Here is a 14140-nt window from a genome sequence, read left to right on the forward strand (position 1 = left end):
ACTGGAAATTTAGGAGGTCTTCCCTTACTAGAGTAAGGAAAAGCATTCCTTTTTGCCTGGAAATGTTTGTTGTTGTTGTTGATTGCAGGAAAGCTAAGCACCCCCACTCCCACCAAAAAGGCTAAACACTTCTAAGAGATAGTGTATACCTGGAATTATATTTCATCAGTCTCACAAAATAGTCAAAAACCTTGTTTCTTTTCATTTTATTTTGTGTGTAAAAGGTGTATTTAGAATTTTAATGCAGTACCGCTTTTAGTTCATTTTAAAAAGCAAATATAGAACATCATTTAACTAGACCTCTGTTCACTACTTTTGATATATCAAAGGTCATATTTAGTGCTCTAAAATATACCATGTACAGTAATGCCAGGTGTAATATGTAATGCTGTATATTAAGTATTTATAATTTCTGTAAAGCAGTTCTTGCAAATTTGTTTATGCACTTGATCTACCATGCTAAATGACATAATTGTGGTCAACTATTTGTATAATGATTCAAGTAGCAATATTTAGGTTTCATCTAGAAAAATGATTGGGTTTAATCCAAAGAAAAGCTCTATATTTAAATACAGCACCTAGTTAAGACCACTATCGCAGTAGTGATTTCAGCTTAAATTATGTTATCTGATAATTTTGTTTACTTCTTTGTTTTTCATATATTAATTCCAAAATCTGTGTGAATATTCAGGTTTAAATAACCTCCTCGATGAAAACCGAATTCAAGATTTGTCTCTCCTGTATCAGCTGTTTAGTAGAGTTCGAGGTGGCGTTCAGGTTCTCTTGCAGCAATGGATTGAATACATCAAGGTATAAACAGTCTACCTCTGATTTTTCTTTCTCATGGTTTATAATCAGCATACCCATGGCATGTGTTAGCAAGTGTTACATCCATTTTTTTAATCAAGGATGCTTTGATATTTTTACTGAAAAGTAAAGAAAATTTTGAGATCAGCTTGAAAATGATAGCTGTGTGGCAGACCAGGAGTAAGGTCTGCTTGAAGTCTAATGTGATTTCTAGTTTCAACACTTACAGCAATGATTGTTGGGGGAAGAAAAGGACTGTTTCAACCTCAAGGTATTTTCCGTTAAGTTCATACTTAAGACTGATCATTTTTTAAAATATTTGTTTATTGTTTTTATTGGAAAGGCAGATATACAGAGAAAAGGGGATACAGGGAAAGATCTTTCGTCCTCTGGTTCACTTCCCAAGCTGTTGCAGTGGCCAGAGCTGGTCTGATCCAAAGCCAGGAGCCAGGAGATTCTTCTGGGTCTCCCATGCGGGTACAGGGTGCAAGGTTTGGGCCATCCTCGACTGCTTTCCCAGACCACAAACATGGAGCTGGATGGGAAGCGGTGCCGCCAGGATTAGAACTGGTGCCCATATGGGATCCTGGCACGTGCAAGGCGAGGACTTTAAGCTGCTAGGCTATTGTGCCGGGCCCAAAATTGTAATTTTTTTTTTACATGCATGTGCTTAGAATATAATTTTGCAGTTGTTTTTATTGTAGATAATTCCAGTAAAAGTGATAATTTTTTGTTTCTAGGCTTTTGGCAGCACTATTGTAATTAATCCTGAAAAAGATAAAACCATGGTTCAAGAATTGCTGGATTTTAAAGATAAAGTTGATCATATAATTGATATATGCTTTCTGAAGAATGAAAAATTTATCAATGCCATGAAAGAAGCATTTGAAACATTCATTAACAAAAGACCCAATAAACCTGCTGAACTTATAGGTATTTTCTATTTAATATTAAATAAAACTAACATTTTTCTTTTATTCATAAAACCTCAATCTGAAATCTTGACAAAGTTGTATCCTCACACCTCACTTATTTTGAGATTGTTTAATATGAAGTCTTTAAAAGTGTTTCTCAGAGCACAAATGCTAGGGCTGAAGTCCTTCAAGTCAAAGAAATGTCAAAGCTCCCAGGTCACGCATGGGCTTTTTTTGTAAGACCATACAACGGCTATTTACGCTTGTTGATCATAAGCTTCTCTATTTTCCGTGCCTACAGTGACTTAGAAATGGGACAGATTGCTACTTCTAAAGGCCTACCTTTAGGGCTTTAAGAAACAGCAGTGTGAAAATACAGTTGCCAGTGAGAAAAGAGAAGGTCAAAGAAGAAAATGAACCTAATGATTTGGGTCCTTTTGGTGTAAGGGTGTGATGTATTACTGCAGTTCTTGGCTTTTCCCATCGAGTATACCTTCATGTCTGAGATGATCTGAGGTCCTCTGATAAAAGGATGGAAAGTTGTTCAAGTCCACAGTTGATCCTTACAAGTTTTACCAAGTTTGCTTTCTACTCTAATGTATCTGGCTTATTCTAGTAGAAAAGCATTATTTAACATTGCTTATCATCAGTGTCAAGTGTCTGGTTTATTAGAAGACTATTGTTTAAGATTGGTCACATCTGTGCCAAAAGATGTTGCATGGTTTTCAGCGTCTGCTTATTTCCACAGAGGGCTACGTACAGCCTCCCACACAGATCATTTACATTCCTTTTCAGTAAGCATGGATACGACCTCTTATATAATGGAAGTTCATTGCATTTAGATTCAGAAAATTTGGGTTTGAGTTCAGTGTATATTAGCTCTGTGATACTTTTAACAGCTTATTTGATCGCCCCAACTTTAGAAACTTTAAAAATGCACTTCTGCTGGTATATGCAGGTGCTTTCATAGTAGATGAAAAAAACTACACATCTATTTTAAAGATTTTTTTATATCCCCAAAACCTTTTGTTTGGTTTTCACTTGAACTTTTTGATTAACTGAATAATTGAAAAAAAAATTAAGATGATTATATTTCTGTTTGAGAGTGTATTAGGTGCCCAGTACCTCTTGGATCCCCATGATCATTAAATAACAAATATCTCCCTTATTCCAGCTAAATATGTTGATTCAAAGCTTCGTGCTGGCAACAAAGAAGCTACAGATGAAGAACTTGAGAAAATGTTGGATAAAATTATGATCATATTTAGATTTATCTATGGTAAGTTTTTCTTACTAGCTTAAAAGTTTCATTTTAAAGTACTGAACAGACACTAGAAAGTATCATCATTCTGGAGGAGATACTTATTTGGAAATTAAAGATTAAAATTAAATTTTATTTATTGGATTATTGGAGAGACTGGAGGAAAGAGCCTGAATTTTTGTTACTGATTGTGATCTCTCAAATATTGGCACTAAAGTTACCAATCAACTAATCTTAATATAATCTTAATCCTCTACAATGAAGAATTTTGAAAATGTCTAACAAAAATGTACCTCTAATACTTTTTGGATTTAACCAACTTGAGTAAACTATATATAGTAAAATAATTTAGAGTAAGGATGTAATTAAGTACTTGAAAGTAGTTTTGTCAGAAATTTTTGTCAAAGTACTAAAGGTATTTTTTTAATACAGGCAAGGATGTTTTTGAGGCCTTCTATAAGAAAGATTTAGCCAAACGTCTGTTAGTTGGGAAGAGTGCTTCTGTAGATGCCGAAAAATCAATGCTGTCCAAACTCAAACATGGTATGTTTGGCACTCTTCCTTTTCTTTGATTTCTGAGGGAAAATATTAACTGAATTGTTATTAAAAATAAAGCATTATTGTTTTCATTATTTGTATAAAGTTTTTTTTCATTTATCTTACACCTTAATTAAAGATAAGAGTCTGTAATCTTATCTGTAGTACTGTAATTCTGTAATACTATTAGAAGGTTTATGAACTAGTGGACATATACTTCTGTATAAGAATTTGTTTATTCTTATGAGCAATTGTGAATCATATTTCATGATTTAGTAAGCCTTATATTCCATACTTCCTGTTTTAAGTTCTTTTCTGTTATGCCTTTAAAATATTACAAATGTATAAATGTGTTTTATAGAATGTGGAGCTGCTTTTACCAGCAAGCTTGAAGGAATGTTTAAAGACATGGAGCTTTCTAAAGATATCATGATTCAGTTCAAACAGGTAAAAGTGAGTTAAATTCTTACTTAATCATTTGAACTTAAATATACTTAGTTGTCTTCCTGATGATTTTTATTGACGAGGAAAATTGAAACCTATTTGTTGTAAATATGTCAAAACAACTTACATGCAACAGTGAAAACATGAACAGTGAAATGTAAGTATTTGATCTACTTTAGGGTATATTCTTAATGAACAGTCAAAAATCACACAAAAATAAAAATTAAGTGTGTTGAACTTGATTTACCACAAGAAGAGCTATAGTTAGTGGAAATAAGGCTTTTCCTGGCATCTAAGCACCTGCTAGTTTGTATGTGCAGAGAGAACAGGGAGATGATGAAGTGGTTGTGTAGAAGATGGTTTAGGTATAGGAGAACGGGGAGGTGATAAAGTGGTTCCTTTGGGAATATTGGGAATGAAAAACCTAGATTGTTTGCTTCGCGCTTTCCTCCTGGTCTTCCTTCCCCACTTCAGGTTACCCCTGCAAAACAGGCAGTGGAGCAAATGAAAAACTGGTGACTTGGGCTGGCTGGTGGGGTAAGGAATAGGGGGTTGCTGCATGGTTCTCCAAGTCCCCTGCAAAGGTGGGGACTGCAGGCGGTACTGGGGGAAAATAATAGAGATACTGTAATAGTCCTGCAATATATGTGAGAAATTAGTTATATTGATAATGTTTATAATGAAATCTTGTGATCCTTGTATGCCACTGTATCAAAATGTTACCCTGTGTGTTTATGTAGTATATTTTGTGAGGCCTGAAGGCTTCATTCAAAGTCCTCTCAATAACTAATTTTTATTTTAATGATAGTAGTACAAGTTTATAGTGGGGAACTTGATATAAATGAGTCATTAATGATTATGAAATGTATGTACTGAAGTATGTATTATCGATCTTCTTATAGTATATGCAAAATCAGAATGTACCTGGAAATATTGAACTAACTGTGAATATTCTGACAATGGGTTATTGGCCAACATACGTGCCTATGGAAGTTCATTTACCCCCAGAGGTAAGAGCTCCTCTTTAGAACCCAAGTTAGAGGCGTGGAAATCATAACACTTTTGTTCTGCTTGTTATTCAAAAGCGTGTATCAAGCATATGTCAGTAAAGGCACCAGTACCAACTACCCGCTGTAATACTATTTTCTTATTGTGTTTACATTCCAGGGTCCAGTTTAGTACACAGTTAATGATGCCAGGTTTCTGGGTTCACAGCCAGTTTATGCAACTCTTCTTCCTCTTTGCACGTTATACCCCTCCTTCTGCCCAGCTAGAAAACATTTTTGCCTGTATTTCATCTGGTAACAGAATTGCTAAATGATGAGTGCTTAGTGATTCCATCATGACTCCTGACAAAACATCTAGCCCAGAACTGAAGTCTAGAAAGGGGGTTAGGCTAGAGAAAGAGAGACTGAGAATTCTCTTTGGAGATAGCTGTGGAAGCCCAGGGGGTAGATCTCCCTCAAGAAAGGAGAGAGTATGAAAGCAGGATAGAGGCGGAACTTTGGAAAAGGCTCATATTTTGCAGTGGTAGGAAGAGGAACTTGTAAACAAAACCAGTGTAAAAGCAGCAGTAAGATAAAGGAACCAGCGTATTGCAGGTTTTAAAAGAAGAGATGATTAAATATGGTATAGAGAGAATCTGATAAATGCTATGTAAAATAGGTGATAATAATAATGTTATCTAGTAACATAATAGTCTCTGAGATTTCCAGAAGCTATTACATACACATAAGGTGTTGGTATAAAGAATGGTGAGTGTGGATTTTAAATGAAGCCTTATTTTATTTATTTTAGATGGTAAAGCTTCAGGAAATTTTTAAGACATTTTACCTAGGCAAACACAGTGGCAGAAAACTTCAGTGGCAGTCAACTTTAGGACATTGTGTGCTAAAAGCAGAGTTTAAAGAGGTAAGTGAATGTTCCGTAAATTTTGTTTTCCTCATTTTCATCTTTAATATTGAGATCATCCCTCTTACCTGGATGGTTTAAGTCTACTGTTTTATAAATGCATCATTGATAGCTACATGAAGACAATGATAGCTTGCACATAAAAATACAGTCTTTTCCGCAATTGAGTTGGTCCTTCTATAAAAAAAAAACAAACAAAAGCGACTAAGCCTCTTCCTCTCATCCTTTCTCCACCTGTTATGACACAATTCATGTTGCCACTTCCTGATAGAAATCTTGTTGCTGGGAGCTGCAGAATAGAGTGGGAGTTATGGGGAACAGTGCCCATATCAAATTTCAAAAACTCCTGCAGCTTTTCATGACTAATGTGAATCAAGTAAGTTGAAAATGAAATATTGATTTGCTACTGCTCGTGAGGAAAATCTTCAGTGACACTTAACGCTGAATTAATTTTCATTACTTTGTTCTGTTTTAATTACAGAGCTTTAAAAAGACTCATTAAAAGGTTAACTGATCATTCCCCCTCTTTTGGATAGAATCCTACCAAAACTATACTTTCAACGTACTGTATTACTACTCAGGTGGTTTTTCTGGACAATGTTGGGATATTTTTAAATCCACTGATTTTAAAATGCTTTTCCTATAAGATGCTACTTATTTGAATTTTTCATGTGCTTGTTTTTTTTTAATGGCTAAACACTACTACTTTTTCAACAGGGCAAAAAGGAACTCCAGGTCTCTCTTTTTCAAACACTGGTGCTGCTAATGTTTAATGAGGGGGAGGAATTCAGTTTAGAAGAGATCAAACAGGCTACTGGAATCGGTTTGTATTGAATCAGTTGATTAGCAGGCATTGTTAAGTGTCTGCTATGTGTAGATATGTTAAGAGCTCTGGGAGATAACAAAGGGATGATCCTACTCCTCAGTATCCTTAATATAACTGTGCGGAAAAGAGGAGTGACACTTGAAATAATCTCAAAACCAAGTAAGTAGTAGTCTATTGCTAGGTAGAAGTTAGGAGTTTAGGGACACAAAATTGAGAAGACCCTCATGATGGAAGTGAGAAAGGAGCCCCAATCTTTAGGTTTGGATCAGGGAGAAGGCATATGGAACAAGGAAAACACCACTAGAGAAGGCTTTGACGTGGGAATGGCCACAACATAGACAGGAGATCTTAAGTGTAGCACAGGAAAATGAGGTGCAGAATTAAATAATTAAACTGGACAGGGCCTGATCATAGAGAGCTTGATAAATCTGGAAAATAGAATATACATTATAAGCTCTCAAATTTGTGACACAATGGAAATAACTTACTCAGGCAGTGTACCTAGAATCATATAGGTGTCTTCAAGCTTGAACAGCTTCCAGCCCAGAAGCTATTACAGTAATAGAGGCATAAAGTGATGAAGGGCTTAGAATAGAATGAAACCAACAGAATCAAGAAAGACTTTTTTTAAGGAAGCCAGCATTGGATAAAGAACAGTTAAAAAGATATTTCCAACATTGCTCACAACAGTAGATGCATCACTGTTAACAGAAAGAGAACACCATTTTATAGGGAGGCTGATAAATGAGCATAAATGTTCATACTATGATTGATGATAATACAGCAGTGTAGAAGTGACCAAATACCGGGTTGGAGAGAATTGAAACGTCATTTCAGATATGATAGTTACCCACATGGAATTACTACTACTAATACCTTTAGAAGACTGCTCAGAAAATAAATCATCAGAACATAGAGCATTCATTAGATGGAGTTGAGGATGGACAGTTTGACTAGAGGGGTATGGCTAGTGGCTAGATTGAGGTTCAATGTAGTTGATGGTGCTGGTAGTAACAAATAACTAAGCTGCTGTTTCTTCTTCAGAGGATGGTGAGTTAAGGAGAACTTTGCAGTCGTTGGCCTGTGGCAAAGCTAGAGTTCTGGCAAAAAATCCAAAGGGCAAAGATGTTGAAGATGGTGACAAGTTCATTTGTAATGATGATTTCAAACATAAACTCTTCAGGATAAAGATCAATCAAATTCAGATGAAAGAGACGGTATTTCTTTACTTTCTTTTAATCCTAATTTCACTGGAATGACACATGTTCATAAGAGAAATGTAGAGAGAATATTTTCCCTTTTGAAACGTAATTTTTCTTGCACTTTTTTTTTCCATTTATTTGAAAGGCAGAGAGACAAAAGAATGCTGGTTTCCTTACCAGGTGCTTACAACAGCCAGGGGCATCCCAGGCTTAACTCAGGAGCCTTGAACCCAATCTGGATCTCCCATGAGGTTGGCAGGAACCCAAGCGCTTGAGCCACATCTGTTGACTTCTAGGTTGCATGGTGGGAGGCTGGATTTCAATTAGAGAGAAAGTGGCACTCATCCAGAAACTCGTATGGGATATGGGTGTTGCCAGATATCACTGCACCAATGCTCACCCCTAAAAATTATTTTCTATCCGTAATACTAGTAGTACCAGTTGAATTTTTTGTACTTAATTTTAGCTAAGTGTATTTGGTTTGGGCTTTTCTTTTCAGATTTGTTTATTTTCATTGGAAAGCAAGATTTACAGAGAGAAGAAACAAAGAGAAAGAGCTTCTCTCTGTTGGTTCACTCTTCAAGTGACCACAGTGGCCAGAGCTTAGCCAGTCTAGAGCCAGGAGCCTGGAGCCGGGCGCTTCCTCTGAGTCTCTCACATGGATGCAGGGTCCCAAGGCTCTGGGACATCCTCTGCTGCCTTCCCAGGTCATAAACAGGGAGCTAGGTGGAAGTGGGGCAGCCAGGACACGAACTGGGACTCATACGGGATCCGGCACTTGCAAGAGTAGGATTGGCCAATTGAGCCATTGTGCTAGACCCTGATTTTGTCTTGTTGTTGTTGCTGTTGTAGGAGGTTGACATTGATTGGTTTGACACTCAGTACAGTTTTGTATCTTGCTTTTATCACTTAAATTGTCAATATTTAGCGGGCTACACAGTGGTTCAATTGACTAATCCTGTACCTACAAGCACCAGAATCCCATATCAGTGTCAGTCCATGTCCCAGCTGTTCCCGTCCAGCTCCCTGCTTATCAGTTGGGAACGTAGTGGAGGATGGCCCAAAGCCTTGGAGCCCTGCACCCACATGGGCTATCCAATAAATGGAAAATCTTTCTTTCTGTCTCTTTCTCTGTGTACATCTGCCTTCCCAGTAAAAATAAACCTTTTTAAAAAATAGTGTTTGGGGTCCAGCACGGTAACCTAGTGGCTAAAGTCCTTGGCTTGCATGCACCACGATCCAATATGGGCCCCGGTTCTAATCCTGGCAGTCCCACTTCCCATCCAGGTCCCTGCTTGTGGCCTGGGAATGCAGGTAAGGATGACCCAAAGTCTTGGGACCCTGCACCCGCGTAGGAGACCCGGAGGGGGCTCCAAGCTCCTGGCTTCAGATCAGCATAGCTCCAGCCATTGCAGTCACTTGAAGAGTGAATCATCGGACAGAAGATCTTCCTTTCTGTCTCTCCTCCTCTCTATATTTCTGACTTTCCAATAAAAAATAAAATAAATCTTAAAAAAAATAGTGTTTGACATTTTTCCGTGCCATGAAATTCCTCAAGAACATAAGGCTTTATAGTAGATAGTTTGACATGGCTAATACAGTTTCTTCAGCCACTGTTCATTATTGGACAGTTAAGTTCGTAATATTTAGCATTATAAATAATACCATAAGTAACATCTTTGTACCTAGCTTCTAATTTCTCCAATCCTTTCCTTATGGTAATTCCATGTATGCAGATTTCTTTGGGTCTTAAGTTTTTGTACATAATGCCATATTTTGCTCCAAGAAAGACCAAACCAATTTATACAGCATATGAGTGATTGCTGTTATTCCTTCACCAATACTAAAGCTTACATTTTCTTTTTTAAATCTTTGCCAATCTGCTGACAATAAAACTGAATGATTATAGTTATTATTTCCCGTATTGCCATTGGAGGTGAATATTCTGTTAAGGAAACCAAATGCAGCAAGCTGAAACTACTTGTTCAGTTCTAACAACGTAGAATACAGTAGTCACAAAAGTTTTAATATAGGCAGGGATCAGCATAATAAAAAACAGCATTTGCATTTTTACATAGGCATCAGAGGCGTGATGTTCTGTTAAAGGATTATCGTAACTTATAAAACATGTTTTGCAGCAGGAGTTTGTTGCAGTGGTCAGTGTTTCTTGAAACTCCTGCAGCCCATGTGGGAGCATGTGGGTTTGGATTTTGGCTTCCGATTCCAGCTTTCTACTAAGTGTACAACGTGGGGAAAGCAATTGATGGCTCAAGTAATCTGGGTGCCTGCCACTCATGTGGGGTATCCAGATTGAATTTAAGTGGAGAAAAAAATTAAGATATATAGGATAAATTTCTATAAAATCTAGACTTTATTTATTTAGTTACTAAAAGGCTGTCATTTTTAATTCAGCGTCAAGTATGGTAAACTTGTAGACACTTAGACGAATATAAGCACTAGTGGTGTACGTTTCTGGCTTATATATTATAAAAGTTAATGTTCAAGGAATTTGACACTAACTAGTTTGCTTAGCTTCTTAATAACTCATTGCTTGAGTTAGAGTTTATAATCAGCCACTTTATAGATGGGGTATTGTCATATAGAAAACTGGTCAAGTTATCAACAATAAAACAATAAAAAACAATAAAAAATTGGCAATGAAAAAAAAAGAAAACTGGTCAACAAACCCTCATAGCTAATATATTTAGAAGAGACTCAAAGAAAATAGTAAATTCTGTGCCAACCATCTCTACTTACAAAAAATCAATTCAAAGATAATGCTTTTCTATTAAGTAGTGTTGGTATTCATTGATTCAGGGAGATATAATTAGAAAGGAGCTATGTTTGCAGGGATTTTTTATGATGTCATTTATAAGGTTCCATTTAGATAATTGAATACGTTTAAAGTGATAAATGTCATGCCACTAAAATGTACGAATTTGTATGAGTAATGAAGTTTATGACTCTTAGGTTGAAGAGCAGGCAAGTACTACAGAAAGAGTATTCCAAGACAGACAGTACCAAATTGATGCTGCGATTGTTCGAATTATGAAGATGAGAAAGACACTTAGCCACAATCTACTTGTTTCAGAAGTATACAACCAATTGAAATTCCCAGTAAAGGTAGGTATTCTCTGTTTTCATGTTGAGCTTGTTATGAAAGAGAATGCATTCAATTTTCAGACACAAATCTTATTTCATACTGATGCATATGATTTTTTATTTTAATTGTTCACATGGGACAAGCTGTGAAAAATGAAAAAATAATTTTATATAACTCAAACCTGTAAGTTTAATCTGAGTAAGTCGTAAGTGTCTCAGTGGCATACAGATAACTAGTGTCTATTTAAAATTTTAGTAGTGATTTTGATAAACTGAAATTGGTGATTTAATGGGAATGTTCCACAGTAAATGTCCAGTAGCAAAGACCATATAGTGTAATGTTGTACTGGACTACTTTTAATTTCTAGAATATTCCCAAAGTTTTGTGTTGATAAACTGTTGATAGCAGTTTGGATAACCTCCTGGCTGTTAGGATTTCATTAAGCTTTGGATTTTGACATACCATTTAGCACCTGACCGTATTTCCTCTTCTGTAAAATAGCAGTATTTGTAGTGTATACCTCACAGAATTACAAGCTTTAGGTGTGATCTTAAATATGAAAAAATTAGTGCTGAACCTCATCTATTATAATAAGCTCTCAGTAGCTAATAAAGTAGGCTTTTCCTGTGTACCAAACCTGATAGAGCACTCTGACTCTCAGGCTCTGCCTAAAAATGACTGCACCTCCAGCCAGGGAGTTCAGTGATGCTGGGGGGACTTAAGGCACTGTTTTAATACATTTTGTGCTGATACTCTAGATCTTTTATTATGGAGAAGTCATTTTATCAAACCTTGAGATTACTGGATAAAATTATGGCCAAAGTTTTGACCAAGCCATCAGACTCCTTTCCCTTCCATTTTATGTATTCTGGAAAGCTTAGCAGGCAAGATAACTTGACCCCTCCTCGTCTGTGGTTGCACATGCGCAGGTTCAACCAAGCAAAGATAAAAAAATTTTCAGAAAAATGGAGCTGTCCTGAAAATGAGGACTATTTCTTGTTGTTATTCCTAATCAGTACAGCATGGTAATTATTTACATAGGATTTATAGCATAATAGATGTAAGTAATTTAGAGTTGATTGTAATATATATGGAGGGATGTGCATAGGTTATATGCACATATAAGAGGCCTGAGCATCCTTGGATTTTGGTTTGTGGGGAGGCTCTTAGAACAATAGTCTGCAGAAACCAAGGGATGCCTCTATTTTTTATAGCTAGATATACATTCAAATATATAGTTGAATTTTGTCATCTGAGAGCTAGGAATACATTCATGAAGACAAATTATTTCTCTTGGTGATGTTTAAACTGCAACATTCAGAAGTGCAAGTCACTTCATAGTAGATTAAAGTTAGATCTTATATTATAGATCTTATACCTGCAATATGAAGGTTTGGATTATGAGTTACTAAATTATTTATGAAGCTATTTGGTAATTTTCAAAATCTTAAAGAGATCTTCCATCTACTGGTTCACTATTCAAATGGCCACACCGGCTGAGGCTGGGCTAGGCCCAAACCCAGAAGCCAGAAACTCCATCAGGTCTCCTATGTGGGTGGCAGGAGCCCAAGTATTTGAACTATCTTCTGCTGCTTTACAAGGCATGTTAGCTGGGACCAAGGTTGGAAATAGAGCAACTAGGATTCAAACCAGTGCTAATATAATGCTGGTGTTACAGGCAGCAGCTTAACTCGCTAGACCATAACTCTGGCACCGCATTTTAATTTAGCTTACATGTATGAAATCTAACTTGGAGAATTAGTTTTTACCCAATATTAAAAAAATGTGTTGTATTCCCAAGCTATCTCAGCAACATGAAGTTTCTGATTCCTCAAGCTGTAATGGACTCCTCGTGTGAAATTCTGCTATGTTTAGTCTTTTGTGTTTAACCCTACACAATGTGATTGGTTCTGGGAAGATCTCTTTAAAATAAAAAAGTAGTAGAGAATTGAAGTAAATGTATAATTTGTGACATAAAAATATTTCTCAGCCTTTTTCATTAATCTCTGAAATTAAGTAATTTGCAACAAGATTAAACAAAGCAAAGCCTTCTGCTTTTAACTGGACTTAACTGGAGAGGGTTTAAAACAATGATCATAAATTTATTGAACATTTGCTTTCTCTTAACAGCCTGCTGATCTTAAGAAGAGAATAGAATCCTTAATTGACCGTGACTACATGGAAAGAGATAAAGAAAATCCAAACCAGTATAACTATATTGCATAAAATGTTGGCTTTGCTGAATTTGGGGTCATATGCAGTAGCCAGTGGATAAAACTAACCTTTTGAACCTGTATTATCTGACTCATTTGTTTGTTTGTTTTAAACTACCAATGACCAAACGAAACAGTGTAATGGAACTAGTTGAGTGAACATTTTTTTCAGTGGTTAACATGCCCTTTTTAAAGAGTAATACTTACCTTTACAAAGAATGCTAATGAACACTTTGCATGTTATTTAGTATGATGTGCAGAAAACTCTTTTAAGAAAGTATCCGGTCCTTATGGATTCTCTTTGGAACAGGGGAAGAGGTCCCTATGATTATTAAAAAGGGGGGGGGTTCTTATACATACCATTAATGATGAGGCAAAAGGTCTATTTGCTTAAAATGTCATTTAAAGATACTTAAGCTGCATGCAAACTTTATTTACTGTACAGAGGTCTGGATGTATTTATCAAATAGAAAAAACCACCCTGGACTTGATTGTTCACCTGTTTTGTGATTTCCCTTGGAAAGGAAAATGAACCGTCATAGCTATTGATATTTTACTAGGTAATACTCTGTTACACTGAAAGGGATGTTTTAAAGAGAACTTACTTGGAAACAAATTTTCAAGTAGGGGAACAATTGCTTATTTAGTATCATATATTCACATCCTAAAATTTTCCATTTATGAGTGTGGGATGTGTATTGCGTGGTTTAGCGCACCATGTTTACTGTGCTGATTAACAGGTACTTCTGAAAACAGCTAAAATAGGAAATTGCTGTTCCGTTATACCAGAGGAACATCGTCAGAGAGAAAACTCCAACTCTCTTCATATTAAAAATGAATATATAAAAGTTATAAAAGTGACCAAAACCAATGTTTCATACCTTTTTACAGGAGCAAAAAAATTAATCTAGTTTTCAACCTA

The 14140-nt window shown here is 36.1% G+C and overlaps 1 protein-coding gene across 8 annotated transcripts in view; it reads left to right on the forward strand.

The window, feature by feature from the left end:
- CUL4B (cullin 4B) overlaps nt 1-13301 on the forward strand; it is a 32947-nt gene extending 19646 nt beyond the window's left edge. For 5 of the 8 annotated variants that reach the window (XM_040999978.1, XM_040999979.1, XM_040999976.1 and 2 more), the window contains 11 exons: nt 692-810; nt 1548-1740; nt 2896-3000; nt 3415-3525; nt 3881-3966; nt 4866-4973; nt 5761-5874; nt 6592-6697; nt 7745-7917; nt 10873-11025; nt 13136-13301. In XM_040999978.1, coding sequence (XP_040855912.1) covers nt 692-810; nt 1548-1740; nt 2896-3000; nt 3415-3525; nt 3881-3966; nt 4866-4973; nt 5761-5874; nt 6592-6697; nt 7745-7917; nt 10873-11025; nt 13136-13231 — 1364 coding nt within the window. In that variant the 3' untranslated portion in view covers nt 13232-13301. Of the gene's footprint in view, nt 1-691; nt 811-1547; nt 1741-2895; nt 3001-3414; nt 3526-3880; nt 3973-4865; nt 4974-5760; nt 5875-6591; nt 6698-7744; nt 7918-10872; nt 11026-13135 lie in introns of all 8 variants that reach the window. The other 3 variants (XM_040999974.1, XM_040999975.1, XM_040999980.1) reach the window with 1 other exon arrangement.
- Nucleotides 13302-14140: the final 839 nt, after the last annotated feature.

This window comes from Ochotona curzoniae, unplaced genomic scaffold, assembly GCF_017591425.1.
Source record: "Ochotona curzoniae isolate NIBS_2020 unplaced genomic scaffold, NIBS_Ocur_1.0 scaffold_1852, whole genome shotgun sequence".
Lineage (NCBI taxonomy): Eukaryota > Metazoa > Chordata > Mammalia > Lagomorpha > Ochotonidae > Ochotona > Ochotona curzoniae.